Source organism: Labrus mixtus, chromosome 2 (assembly GCF_963584025.1).
Source record: "Labrus mixtus chromosome 2, fLabMix1.1, whole genome shotgun sequence".
NCBI lineage: Eukaryota > Metazoa > Chordata > Actinopteri > Labriformes > Labridae > Labrus > Labrus mixtus.
In genome coordinates this window covers 31087901-31100253 of record NC_083613.1, presented here as the reverse complement: position 1 = coordinate 31100253, position 12353 = coordinate 31087901, and the positions used below count along the sequence as shown (strand labels likewise).

The following is a 12353-nucleotide window of genomic DNA, read 5'->3' as shown; positions in this document are numbered from 1 at the left end:
AGTGATAAATGTTGAAGTTGTTCTTGAGAATGGATTTTTGTCCACATTTGTCTTCTCCATCCATCAATCCATTATCTATACCCCTTTTCCCGTTCAGGGTCTAGGGGTCTGGATCCGATCACAGCTGATATTGGGCGAGAGGCGGGGTTACACCCTGGACTGTCCGCCGGTCAATCACAGAGCTGAAATATCGAGACAGACAACCAGCCACACTCACATTCACACCTACAGTCAGTCACCAGTTAACCCAACCAGCATGTCTTTGGACTGTGGGAGGAAGCCGGAGTACCCGGAGAGAACCCAAACATGCACGGGGAGAACACGCAAACTCCACACAGAGAGGCTCCTGTCCAACAGTTTTGGTCCATATCTCCCAGTTCTACCGTGTGGCAAGATGAGCCCAATAATGCTTTAAAACTTTTGTTTATCCAAAGCAGCCTTCTTTATTCTGGGCCAGAAACGAGGGCAAGAAAAAACCATGGAGACCGTCTTTAAAAAAATAAAATAAAAAAAGTACCACGCTAAATAATTGAGATGCTGATTTAGACTGGATTACTATTATCAGAAGACCTCTGTGTGTTCTGAAATATGGTCGGTATGCACTGGATTTTTTTAACTTTACTGATTCCAGATGTGGTCGATTTGAAGAGGATTAAAAAACAGACGTCCTCCACAATAATCACAAATGATCAGAGGTCCCCAGGTCACACTTTGGCTACAGACTGTTTGGATTGACTCACTTCAGGGCAGCAATGGTTACAACTTTTTTTCAAGGATCAATAATGTTGATGGTGGTTGTCTTTGCTTTTGAAGGTCAAAGAAAAGCTTCAGTATGAATTTCAATCTTTCAAAAAAAAAAAAAAATCTGACACAATCTGTGAACTTAAAACTACAACAAAAAAAAAATGCACAATTGAAAACAAAAGACGCTCCAATAAAAATATGACAAACACTTCCCCCCCCCGAGACACCTGACTGCATCATCCATGTTGGTACTTGTTCTGAAATTGAATAAATAAACTGAGTATGACTCGAGCATGAATGCTACCTCACAGTCGGGTCTTTTTACTGTGGACCGAGACTGGCGTCACTGGGTTATGATCACAAGGCAAACGAATGGGTGTTGGAGAAAAAGCTTCAAGGCCCAACTGTTTCTATGTGTGTTGTGTGTCTACTGTTTTCATGCACGTGTGTCTTTGTGTGTGTGTGTGTGTGTGCTTACACAAGCTCCACAAGGGTCTGGTCATGTGCTTCATAGCTATTTAAGCCAGAAGAGGGGAGAGGGCCTTTCTCTTGGGGGGATACAGATCTGCAGACGGAGGAGCAGCATGCACAGTCAGAGGTAGGGGAAACACACCACACCGATGCTTTTTTCTCACAATGGACTGAAAAATAGAGCAAGTGCTTTGTTTAAAAAAAAAAGAAAGGACATGATGCTAATGCGTATAATTAAGCTATTGGAAGATTAAAATCCTGAAAAAGTTCAGATGGAGATGCACAGCACATGAAAGCTCATGTTGCATCATCTGAGGGTAAATGTGGAGTAAGAACATTTAGTCATTCAGAATATCTGAGGAAGATATGCAAAGCACTTTTGTTTTTTTTTTTCCCTGCGTGGTTATTATCACTGTTTTGTAGTAAGATAATTGCTCCTGCCAAATTATTACTCACTCCTTCATTCATTCCTCATCAACAAGCTTCAAAAGACAAGCACAATGTAGCCACACAGAAGAAAAAAAAAGACGGAGAAGAAGGTTGAAGAAAATCATCTCGAGCCGTCTATTGTTGAAAGCATTTCTGAGCTTGTGAGAGTTGAAAGCTAATGGCTTTGTGAATTATGAATAATGACTCAAAGTGCCTGCAGGGGCGTGTAAGAAGTGAAGTTTCAGAAAAAATGTTAAGACAATTGGCTTTAACAAGAGAACACAAGAGCGAGCGAGTTGTACTTGAGCTTTATTGAAGTGTGTGTCTGCAGTGTATTGACTCCGTCTTGCAAAAAAAAAACGTGTGCCGGGAAAGACGGAGGCCTCTTACAACTCCGAGCATGAGAAGTGGATTAGAAAAGATGGACGGATGGATGTAAAACAAGAGTTATTTTATGTTTCTCAAATCCCCAACGTACTTATTTTCTGACTTTGTTCTCACATCTAAAACACACCGCATGTACCTAAAATATTCCCCCTTCCATCTCTGCATTTTTTGTGTGCAGCATGTGGAGAGCGGGTCTCCTGGTGGTGACCCTGTGTGCACCGCTGACGCTGGCCCAGTTCCCCCGAGTGTGTATGAGCCCCGAGGTGCTGCGGAGCGGCCAGTGCTGCCCTTCTCCCACGGGGGTGGTCGAGGACGAGTGCGGCTTCATGTCAGGGAGAGGGCAGTGTGCGGCTATATCAGCTGACAACATGCGCTACGGACCCCAGTACCCCTACACCGGGCGCGACGACAGGGAGATGTGGCCGCTGAGGTTTTTCAACCGCACGTGCCAGTGCAACGGGAATTTCAGCGGCTTCGACTGCGGGAAGTGTAAACACGGGCTCACTGGACCGAACTGTGACCAGAGGGTCCCTGTGGGTAAGAGAACGGACCCCTGTCTATACCTAGCATTGGCAACCTGAACATTCTCAGTAGGCCTCAACAGAAAGGAAAAAAAAAACATCAGCCAGGAGAAAGAAGAAAGCAAAAAAAATGTCTATGTTAATTTTTTATACTGTTTTTCTTTCCCCTTCTTTTCCTTTTATTCTCCTACAACTTCCTTCCCCTCTTTTCTTCCACCCCGTTTCACCCGCACCAGTACGGAAAAATATCATGGACATGAGCCAAGTCGAGAAGCAGAATTTTTTGAATGCTTTGGACCAAGCTAAGAGGACGACCCACCCTGACCTGGTCATCCTAATAAGACGGTACACATGTCAGCTTCATACGTTTAATGCAGTGGTTCTCAACTCGTCTAGCCTCAGGACCCACCACTAACTCCTCCCTGAAAAACAGTGACCCAAATCTGCGATATTTTTTTCAACCAATCAGATTTATTTCATGCAAAATTGTGCAGTTTTTTTTGCAGTTTGCAGCTTCAATCGACTGTAGTTCAGACGATGCAAAACATCTGACGGAAGAAATGAACTGAACAAAAACAAACCTGTTTAAGAAAGCGTTTCAGATACTGTGCTCGCAACCCACTGAAAACATCGCCACGACCCACTTTTGGGTCCCGACCCACCAGTTGAGAATCCCTGGTTTAATGAAACCATCTCACATAAAGATCGATCTTTGCACAGCCAGTCTTTGGTCTTGTACAAATACGTTGGACAGGCAGCTGATTCTTTTGCTCTAAAACCTGCTTAGAAGTCTGGGAAGTATTGCACCTAGTGAACACATGAACTGTTTTTAAAATAGATAAACGTTTAAATATCGGTAGAATCATTACATTTCTCATGGCAGCTTTGTGTTAAAGCTGCCGGCGGAGGAGCAAATGATCAGTTTAGGTAGGAGTAAAGGGATTTATAATGTTCTAAGTAACAGAACATAAATCTGTGAATAACCTCCTTTCAAGTCAGCTGAGGATTACAGTAGATTAATTTTTGAAGCAATTCTCAGCTGCAGGTAGGAGAACCCTTTTAACCTCCTCAGAAAAAAAGAAAAATCCTCCTGTTTAAAGAGCAGAGCTAGAGGCCTTATACTTGAAGCCTCGCCCCCATAGGAAGCTGCGAGCAGATATAAAATGTACACAGCGTCTAGCAGATTGTAGGATATATTCTCACACATTAAACCGCCTGATATGAGTGTTAGGACGGCTGGTTCTGCTTTGAGAACAGGTAAAGATAAGCAGATAGAGATCTCGGTTTTTTTTTGTTGTTAACCTTTAACCAGGTCGGTCCCATTGAGATTAAAAACCTCTTTTTCAAGGGAGACCTGGCCGAGACAGGCAGCAGCAAAAACACAAAGTTACAGACGGCAATAACAAAGAGAGACCTGACAGTAGAATTTACAAAGCACAACATTTTGGATTAAAATAGAACCATCTATGAGTCATATCTGGGAATCAGTTGTTCAAACAGCCGAGCTAAAAACATCGACATCCGATAGAATCTGCTTCCATGTCTTTCATTTTAGATTTAAAAACATTTAAGGACACCGAGCTCCTTGAGCTTTAAGTCATTCTGCAACAGATTCCAGGATGAGGGTGCAGAATACCCAAAATCCCTTTTCCCCAATTTCTGTCCAAGCGTTTAGAGCATCTTAACACTGTGCAGGTAAATATCACAAGGTGACGTTCTCACCCCCCCCCACCCCTCCCTCACCTGTAGATACCCGGAGGTGTTTGGCCCCGATGGCAACACACCGCAGTTTGAGAACATCTCTATTTACAACTATTTCGTTTGGAGCCACTACTACTCAGTGAGCAACACTTACCTGGGGCCGGACCAGCCAACCTTCGAAAGCATAGACTTCTCCCACGAGGGCCCGGGCTTTGTCACCTGGCACCGTTTCCACCTGCTGCAACTGGAGAAAGACATGCAGGTGAGTGGAGGACAGGAGTGGGGAAGAAGAGGGGAAAAGCAGAGGAGGAAGTTTGAGGGAGGACGTTTGGTGCTATCTTAAATGACAAAAACTAGCGAGACCTTTGGACAGTGTCTGTGTGTTTTTGAATTGTTGTCCTGTGTAATGACTTCTGCACTTTATCAGCGAATCAATTTGCACATTTTTATTTTGAATTATGTAAACAGTTTCTAAATCGTGTAATGTTTATCACATCCTGCTGTGCTGCTGCCCTCTTGGCCCGGGATCTTGGTCTCCCTGGGTTTCATTACCAGGTTAAATGCAGGTTAAGAAGCGGAAGCAAAGTGTGTGGGGATTTGAGGAACCAGAGCAAAGCTATCATGGAGGAGGAAAATGGGGAAAAGATTAGATATATTTTTGGACTTTTTGTGCCTTTATTGGAGAGACAGGAAAGTGGATAGAGTCAGAAATCAGGGAGAGAGAGAAAGAGAGGGGAATGACATGCGGGAAAAAGGAGCCACAGTCCGGATTCGAACCCGGGCCGTCCGCTTTAAGGACTACATCCTCCATACATGGGGCGTGCACTAACCACTGAGCCACCAGAGTAAAACAATTTTAAAGAACTGGTGGAAAAAAAAAGTAGCGATGAGAAGATAGAATACTAGAGAGGAAGACAGAGATTATACTGCAACCCCTGATGTTTATATTTACATGCACATGTGTCCATCGCTCCGTCCCTGAACACCCCTCCTCTCATGTATTCAGAACATGCTGGGGAACCCCACCTTCGCCCTGCCTTACTGGAACTTCGCCATCGGGGGCAGCGAGTGCGACATCTGCACCGACGACCTGATGGGCGCCCGGAGCTCCTTCGACCTGAACTCCATCAGCTCCAACTCGCTGTTCTCCCAGTGGAGGGTGGTGTGCGAGAGCGTGGAGGACTACGACACTTTGGGCACCATCTGCAACAGTAAGGAGGAACAAACACGGCGGCACCGCGGCACTGTTGCACGGAGAGAGAGCGGCCGTTTTTTGATATACGGCGTTGTCTCAGCTGCAGCAGAAAAAAGAGGGCAAAGAGCTCATAAAGGGAGCATGTAGAACATAAGCTGCTATAAATAATACCTCACAGCTGTTGTGCTGCATTGGATATTGCTCGCTATTACTACAGTTTGTTTGAAACTACTCCACTTCTCGCTGTGTGCATCCAAACTATTGCACACGCTCCATTCTTCTTCTTTTTGTTTTTTTCATTCAGCTGCATAAACGAGCCGATCGCCGGCATCAGGACGTGCATTCGTGTTTCAAGTGTTAATTCCCAGCGAGGCCGAGCAGTTTAAAAGTAGAATAAGGCAACTTAGTGTAACCGTGATCTTTAAGCCGGACCTTACCAATCAGCTTTGCGGGGGGGATTGGATCTCGTTCCGCGCTGGCACAAGATTACGACCCCGCTAAATCGCTGCTTTTAGTCGCTCCCAAATTCACACAAGGTGAATTTTTTATCTCGTTTTGTTAGAATAATAGAAGAATGTCAATCCTCTTTTCTTGCGTTGTTACTATTAAAACATGAAGGCGGCAGGTGCTTTTTTAGAACAATCGCATTGAAGCGAGAACAAAGCTGGGGGGGGGGGGGAATTTGGGGGAACAGGTAGAACATGTGAGCAGCTAACGTGTGAGTGATCTGTCTCATTAATCCCCTTAGAGAGTCATGACAGGCCCGGTATTTCCTGCATCAACAAGCAACGTCTCCTTAAATGGGTTAGGGGCGGTGGGGGGGGGGTTGCCTCATTTTCTGCTTGTGCTTGTCGAAGACAGGAATCTAGCAGTCTACTGGTTCCTTTGATCTGAGGGTATAATCTTCAAACAGACAGGCAACTCTGATATGTAGCCCTTCTGTTTGTGCGCTGCGGCGCCTATGTGTGTGTTTGTGTACACGTGGGAGAATAAAGAACCAAAAAAAAAAAAAGAGAGAGAGAGAAAGAAAAGATCAGGCGAGTGAAAAGGGGGGAGAAAACGCAGAGCTCTCACTCACAACTGTTGACTTGTTGTGAATTATTGAAACAGGAATACTGCCAACCTGTCATGTTTTCGAGTGATCAAACTAGTCTAGGCCTCCATGTAGAATTGAAAAGTCGTTCAATAATACAACATTTCTAATCATCTTTTTTTTCTTTTTCCTGTGGAGTCTGAACTGTAATCTGTGTGTCTTTATGTCTGAGTTTTAGACGTATTTCTTCCAAATAAAAGATAATATCATCGTCTGACCCCTTGACCTTGTGTCTGCATCGCTCAGGCACAGAGACCGCTCCCATCAGGAGGAATCCGGCTGGAAACGTGGCGCGGCCCATGGTGCAGCGCCTGCCGGAGCCTAAGGACGTGTTGGACTGTCTGGAGCTCAAAAACTTTGACACGCCGCCTTTCTACTCCACCTCCTCAGAGAGCTTCAGGAACACTATTGAAGGTCCGCAGTGATGCGTCACGGGGGTCAGAATCAATGCAGCACTTAACATTTAACATCCTCCGAAAACAACGCGCTAGTATCACTCACATTCAGTGGGACGCAGCTTACACAGCAGAGCTGCTGAGAGTATACTGTGGAAATGCAAGAAACTAGACACTCCACCCACGTGCACATATGGTTTGCTCCCACGTCCCATTTGTTGTAGCTAATTTAAGTAAACCAATAGCTGTCATTAAATGGCCTTGAGTTTGTGTTTTTTTTTCCTTCATATTTTATAGGCTACAGCGCACCGCAGGGCGCATATGACCCGGTGATCCGCAGCCTCCACAACCTGGCCCACCTCTTCCTCAACGGGACAGGAGGACAGACTCACCTCTCGCCCAACGACCCCATCTTTGTCCTGCTGCACACGTTCACAGATGCAATCTTTGACGAGTGGCTCAGCAGGCACCAACCAGGTCCGCACACGTCGAGCTGAAACGCAAAACACAGAAAAGGTAGCTCAGACTGATATGTCTATTATTCTCATCCTGCAGGTCAAGTAGTTTATCCAGAGGAGAACGCTCCGATTGGGCACAATAGGAGATTCAACATGGTTCCCTTTTGGCCTCCTGTTACCAACGCTGAGATGTTTGTCGTTGCCCCAGCAAACTTGGGATACTCCTACGAGGTTGAATGGCCATGTGAGTATCAGAAAACATCCACAGAACCAAAAAAAAAACTAAAAACCACTGTTGACCTTCCTCTCTCTCTCTCTCTCTCTCTCTCTCTCTCTTCCAACCCCATAGCTCCTAGTTTCACTTTGTCTGAGATCATCACCATTGCCATTGTTGGGGCGGTGATCGTGGTGACGGTGGTGGGCGGCATCATCGCCTGCGCCTTGCGCGCCCGCTCCTACCGCTCGTCCGAGGCCCTGGAGCCACTGCTGGGGGAGACCTTCCGGCGCTACTCAGAGGACGACCGGAGGTTGGACAAATCGCAGTCTGTCGTCTGAATCCGCTCCGCTCTAGCCAGGCCTAAATATTACCCCTGCATTCTTTTTTTATTTTTTTTTCTAAATCCTTTTTATTCCCCTACTTCTTCTAATAAAGTTGAACTGGCTTTCAACTCCCCCGAGTTTGTTTTCTGATTTTTCCGTCTTTCAACACCGAAGGTAAAAGAGATCAGACAGAAGTCAAGAGGTAAGACCGCCTGGAGGAGCTCCTCTTATAACGAATGAGGAAATAGCTTTTAGCAGACAATATAGGGGAATTTTCCAGTACCACTTATTTAACTCCTGCAGTAAAAACATGTTGTGGATGCTTCTGTGCAGAGAGAGTATATTAGCCTGTAAGACGTACAGCTGGCCTGTTCAAGTGGCGGCCCAGGGGCCAACTCCGGCCCGCGGATGACATCAGACTGGCCTGCTAATCAGATCTATTTACAATTAAAAAATACATTCATAAACAGGGAGGAGCTTGTGAATTGATTGTCACCGTCGCCACAGTAAAGTTTTAAAAACAGCACTGCGCTCCTGTTTAATAGAACATCTTTGGTCCTGTGCTCGCAGCCTATCACAAGCTTGTGTTGTTGATGGACAAAAAAACTGCTGTGGTGGGCTTTCTTGTCTGACCCCCGGGTCCTTAGCTTTCTGAAAATGTGGCCCCCTGAACGATGTCGTTGAATAGCCGTGACGTACAGTTACCATCAAACAGTGTTGGATATTTTTTTGTTTCTTCTCACTCGTTTAATTTCCTGTCACAGGCTCGCTGTACTCCATAAACAGACCACAGACAAGTCTTAATACAAAATGCTTTTTTACTGCAGGGGCACATTCGCTCATCTAAAGCCTGAGGCTAAGTAACAAATCAAACAACTTGGATGTGATGCTGCTCCTCAGCCATTAGTCCCATCAAGTACATGCAAATGTCCAAGTGTTGATAACAGCACACACACCGCCCCCGTGTGGACGTAACACATTACTGCCACAGTGACACAGAAACAGGTTCATTTTACTCACAAAGATCGAAATATACTGCTGCAGAAAAGTCATCAATCATGTCAAAATGAGTGAGACATTGATAGTTGTGATGCATCAAAATAAAGACAACTAATACATGACCTGTGATTATGAGGACTGCTTAATCACTGAACCTTTTCACATGTCTTACAAGTAACAGCGCTCATTATTTATATCACCTTCATAATGATTTAATGCAATGTTAACCCACTAAATAAACAATGGCTTAGAAAATGTCAACACTTGGCTGAATTAATGAAAAACAAAAGAGGCAGTGTTGGATAAGCTGCCTAAAGCAATTAGTTAGGACTTTAGATCAAGGTCATGTACGTCCGTCCCCCGTCCCCCCACCGCCACCACCACCACCACCACCACCACCCTCACCCCTTTGTATCATAAGGTTGTTGTTGTTTTTGTACAAGTTTGATGTGAGTGTCCACCAAGTGTTTCTTTCAAAATGTGGTCAAATCATGCAATGCTTCTCTCAGTGGAAGTTACTCACCTTCAAAGATGAGTCCTTCTCCGGGTATTGGTGGCCCAGTGGTTGGTGTATGGAGGCGGTGGCCCAGGTTTGAGTCCAACCTGTGGCTTGCTTCCCGCATGTCGTTCCCCACTCTCTCTCTCTCTCTCTCTCTCTCTCTCCAATAAAGGCATAAAAAGCCCCCAAAAAATCTAGAAAGAAAAGAAAAGAAAGAAGATGGGTGTTATGTTTGAATTGGGTACCCCTTCAACTTGAAGCCCTCCAGAGATAACGTGGTAAAAAAACTAAGCAGCAACATTCAAAAGAAACACAGGAAATATATTTTTTAAATACTATAAAGTTTCACATACACTCACATCTTATACATTTTAGTCTGAGACTACAAGACTTTGTAAAAAGAGTATCATGCACAATGTTTTTCTTCCGACAATCAATGATTTTTTTTATTGATTTTTTTTTGGCATAGTGCCAATTCACAACAAATGTTATATCTATACACTTTACATGAAAGAGCAGGTTTAGGCTGTACTCCTTGAAATATAGGCTATTTTTTACAGAGACCCAACATTAGTCCACCATGAGCAAAACACTTTACACAAGTAATAGTTGCAAAGTGGTTTTCCGACCGAGCAACAACCAGCAAACATTTCTTCCCCCTCCCTCTTACTTCGGACTTCGCTCAGCGTGTGACGTCATGTCTGGACAGCAACAAAGCGCCTCACTGTTGCTTCTCATACAGTAATAGAGGGAGCAACAAGGGGAAATCCATTCCTGTGTGTACACCTTACGCTGCCTTACCAGAGTTTGTTTCTTCCTGTTTGGAGAACGCAAGAGACGTCATACGGTAAAAGCCACGCCCACCGGCGAAAAGAAAAAACGCTGGAAAGAGCTAAAATAAGCTAAAAACACAGATGCAGGACAAGACTGTAACTTGGAGAGGATTGTAGAGGATATTCTGAGTAACATAGGGATAAGAAAGGTTTGATTTAAGATGGCTTGAGATTTACATCAATATATGAGAGAAAGACAACCAAAGCAACTTTCTCACCATGTTAATTGGACAACAGTGAAATGGCTCATTAGGTGAAAGGCGTGGAAGGGAAAACACTCACCTGGGAAAATACATCATGTCATGTTGTGCGCTCCATTGAGCTCCATTTTTATGTTGCTATTTTTACTGTTCATTGTGCAGTTTTGTAAGCTTTTTTTTCATAACGATTCAAGACATTAAAAACCGGAAATCGCCCACCACATGGTCACCAACTACATGTCTAAGGATAGTTAAAGGGATACTCCACCCGTTGAAACATGAATCTGTATTGACATTGGGTCATATATGTAGTATAAATGTGAAATAAATTTTGAAGTTGGTGCCTTCTTGGCCGAGAAAAGGCAGAAATTGTCTTTTTGGCTCATGTGAATGAAAGACACCAAATCCCAGAATGCACAGCACCGCAGGCCACTCTCACTAAGGTCCTCTAGTTCAGAATCAGAAATACTTTTTTAATCCCAGAGGGAAATTCGATCGTTACAGTTTCTCCAAAATATTCAGTATAGCAGTAGAAATATAGTAATAAAAACATTTACAGACATGTTTACTTCAACACATGAGGCCATTTCCTCAACTGATTCTGACATTTCTTCCAGAATTGATCTTGGCAGAAAACAGGCTCTATGTCTGTGTCCATTAAGGGTTAAGTATCCCTTTAAGTTAAGTGATCTGAGCTGCACACAAAAGACACACCTAATGTTTCTGATTGCATTTTTACTTCAGTAGTGACTCCGGCCTAACAATGTATGAACTATGATACAGTACAAAACAAATTGCTTGCTTTAACATCACAAAAGTCAGAATTCTGCATCTGCCTTCATAGCAATGAAATATATTATGACCTGCAGGTTTTTGTGTTAAGAGTGGTTTAAAAACTCATAAGAAGATGATGTAGCGTCGACTGTGTCTAATTATTTCTTGCTCCAGGCTTTCACACGGAATAAGACGTATACTGTGAGCGCTGCTTTCTCCTCCTGCGCCTAAAAACCAATTTCAGTCCTGCTCATTTGCTCAGTGGTGGCGTTGGAATCGGCGGCATTTAAAATGACGTTTGTTACTCAAACCACAGTGTAGTGGCGGCTTTATCTCACTGCAGGAATATTTTTAACTTGCTTGAAGAAAAGCAAGATTTTATAAGACTCAGCACTGGACTGATTTACTTAGGATTGGCATTTTTTTGCATGGCAGGCTGGTACCTTGAAAAAGAATCTCAAGAGAGCGGATGGGGAGGAAGAAGGTTTTTTTTTTGGATCCACCATCAGATGACTGTTCTCCCTGTACCAGCAGGCTACACTGACAGCAGAGGGAAAGTCCTGCAGCTACATTAATATGGACAGAACAATCATTTGGCCATTGTTACGCTCCCTAGATAGAATAGTTTGTGCTTTTCATATCAAGTGTGCTCTAATAATCTTGCTTTCACCTGCAGAAAATGCAAGCCAGTGTTGCGTCCACAGTAAACTTAAATTCATTTTTTGAGCATTTTCTTTGCCTTTATTGGAGAGATAGGACCGTGGATAGAGCGAGAAAGTGAGCGCGCACTAACCACTGCACCACCAGCACCCCAGGGCCCTGCTTTTTACTTGAGAAGGAAAAAAGAACGGGCTGTGTGGACACAGAGAAGGTCAGGTTCTCTGAGGCTCGCTGGTTCTCTGATAGTTCTCATAAATGTTTGAGGGGAGGTTGTGAAAACCAGCAGATCAGTTTCCTCGCTTAAAGACAAGAGAGGGAAAAAAAAGGCACATCAATTTATCTACTCCCACAAGAGCTGTGCGGAAATCCAAGATCAAATAAAGCATAAAAAAACATGTCAAATGGTTCTGTTATTGTGAAGAATAAAACTCTAATGCTTGTTTGGAATGGACTA

The 12353-nt window shown here is 44.0% G+C and overlaps 1 protein-coding gene across 1 annotated transcript; it reads left to right on the top strand.

The window, feature by feature from the left end:
• Positions 1-1227: 1227 nt before the first annotated feature.
• On the top strand, positions 1228-8062 carry tyrp1b (tyrosinase-related protein 1b). Its single transcript, XM_061061398.1, has 9 exons — positions 1228-1342; positions 2210-2568; positions 2789-2897; positions 4302-4515; positions 5260-5464; positions 6788-6955; positions 7234-7413; positions 7492-7638; positions 7744-8062. The coding sequence occupies exons 1-9, from the start codon at positions 1329-1331 to the stop codon at positions 7947-7949; spliced, it is 1602 nt and encodes a 533-aa protein (XP_060917381.1). The 5' UTR covers positions 1228-1328; the 3' UTR covers positions 7950-8062.
• Positions 8063-12353: the final 4291 nt, after the last annotated feature.

Bases quoted from the DNA above. Each gene is read 5' to 3' on its own strand.
- tyrp1b (XM_061061398.1), top strand. The intron at 4,516-5,259 runs GTGAGTGGAGGA...TCATGTATTCAG, and splicing joins AACTGGAGAAAGACATGCAG to AACATGCTGGGGAACCCCAC. The intron at 7,414-7,491 runs GTCCGCACACGT...CTCATCCTGCAG, and splicing joins GCTCAGCAGGCACCAACCAG to GTCAAGTAGTTTATCCAGAG.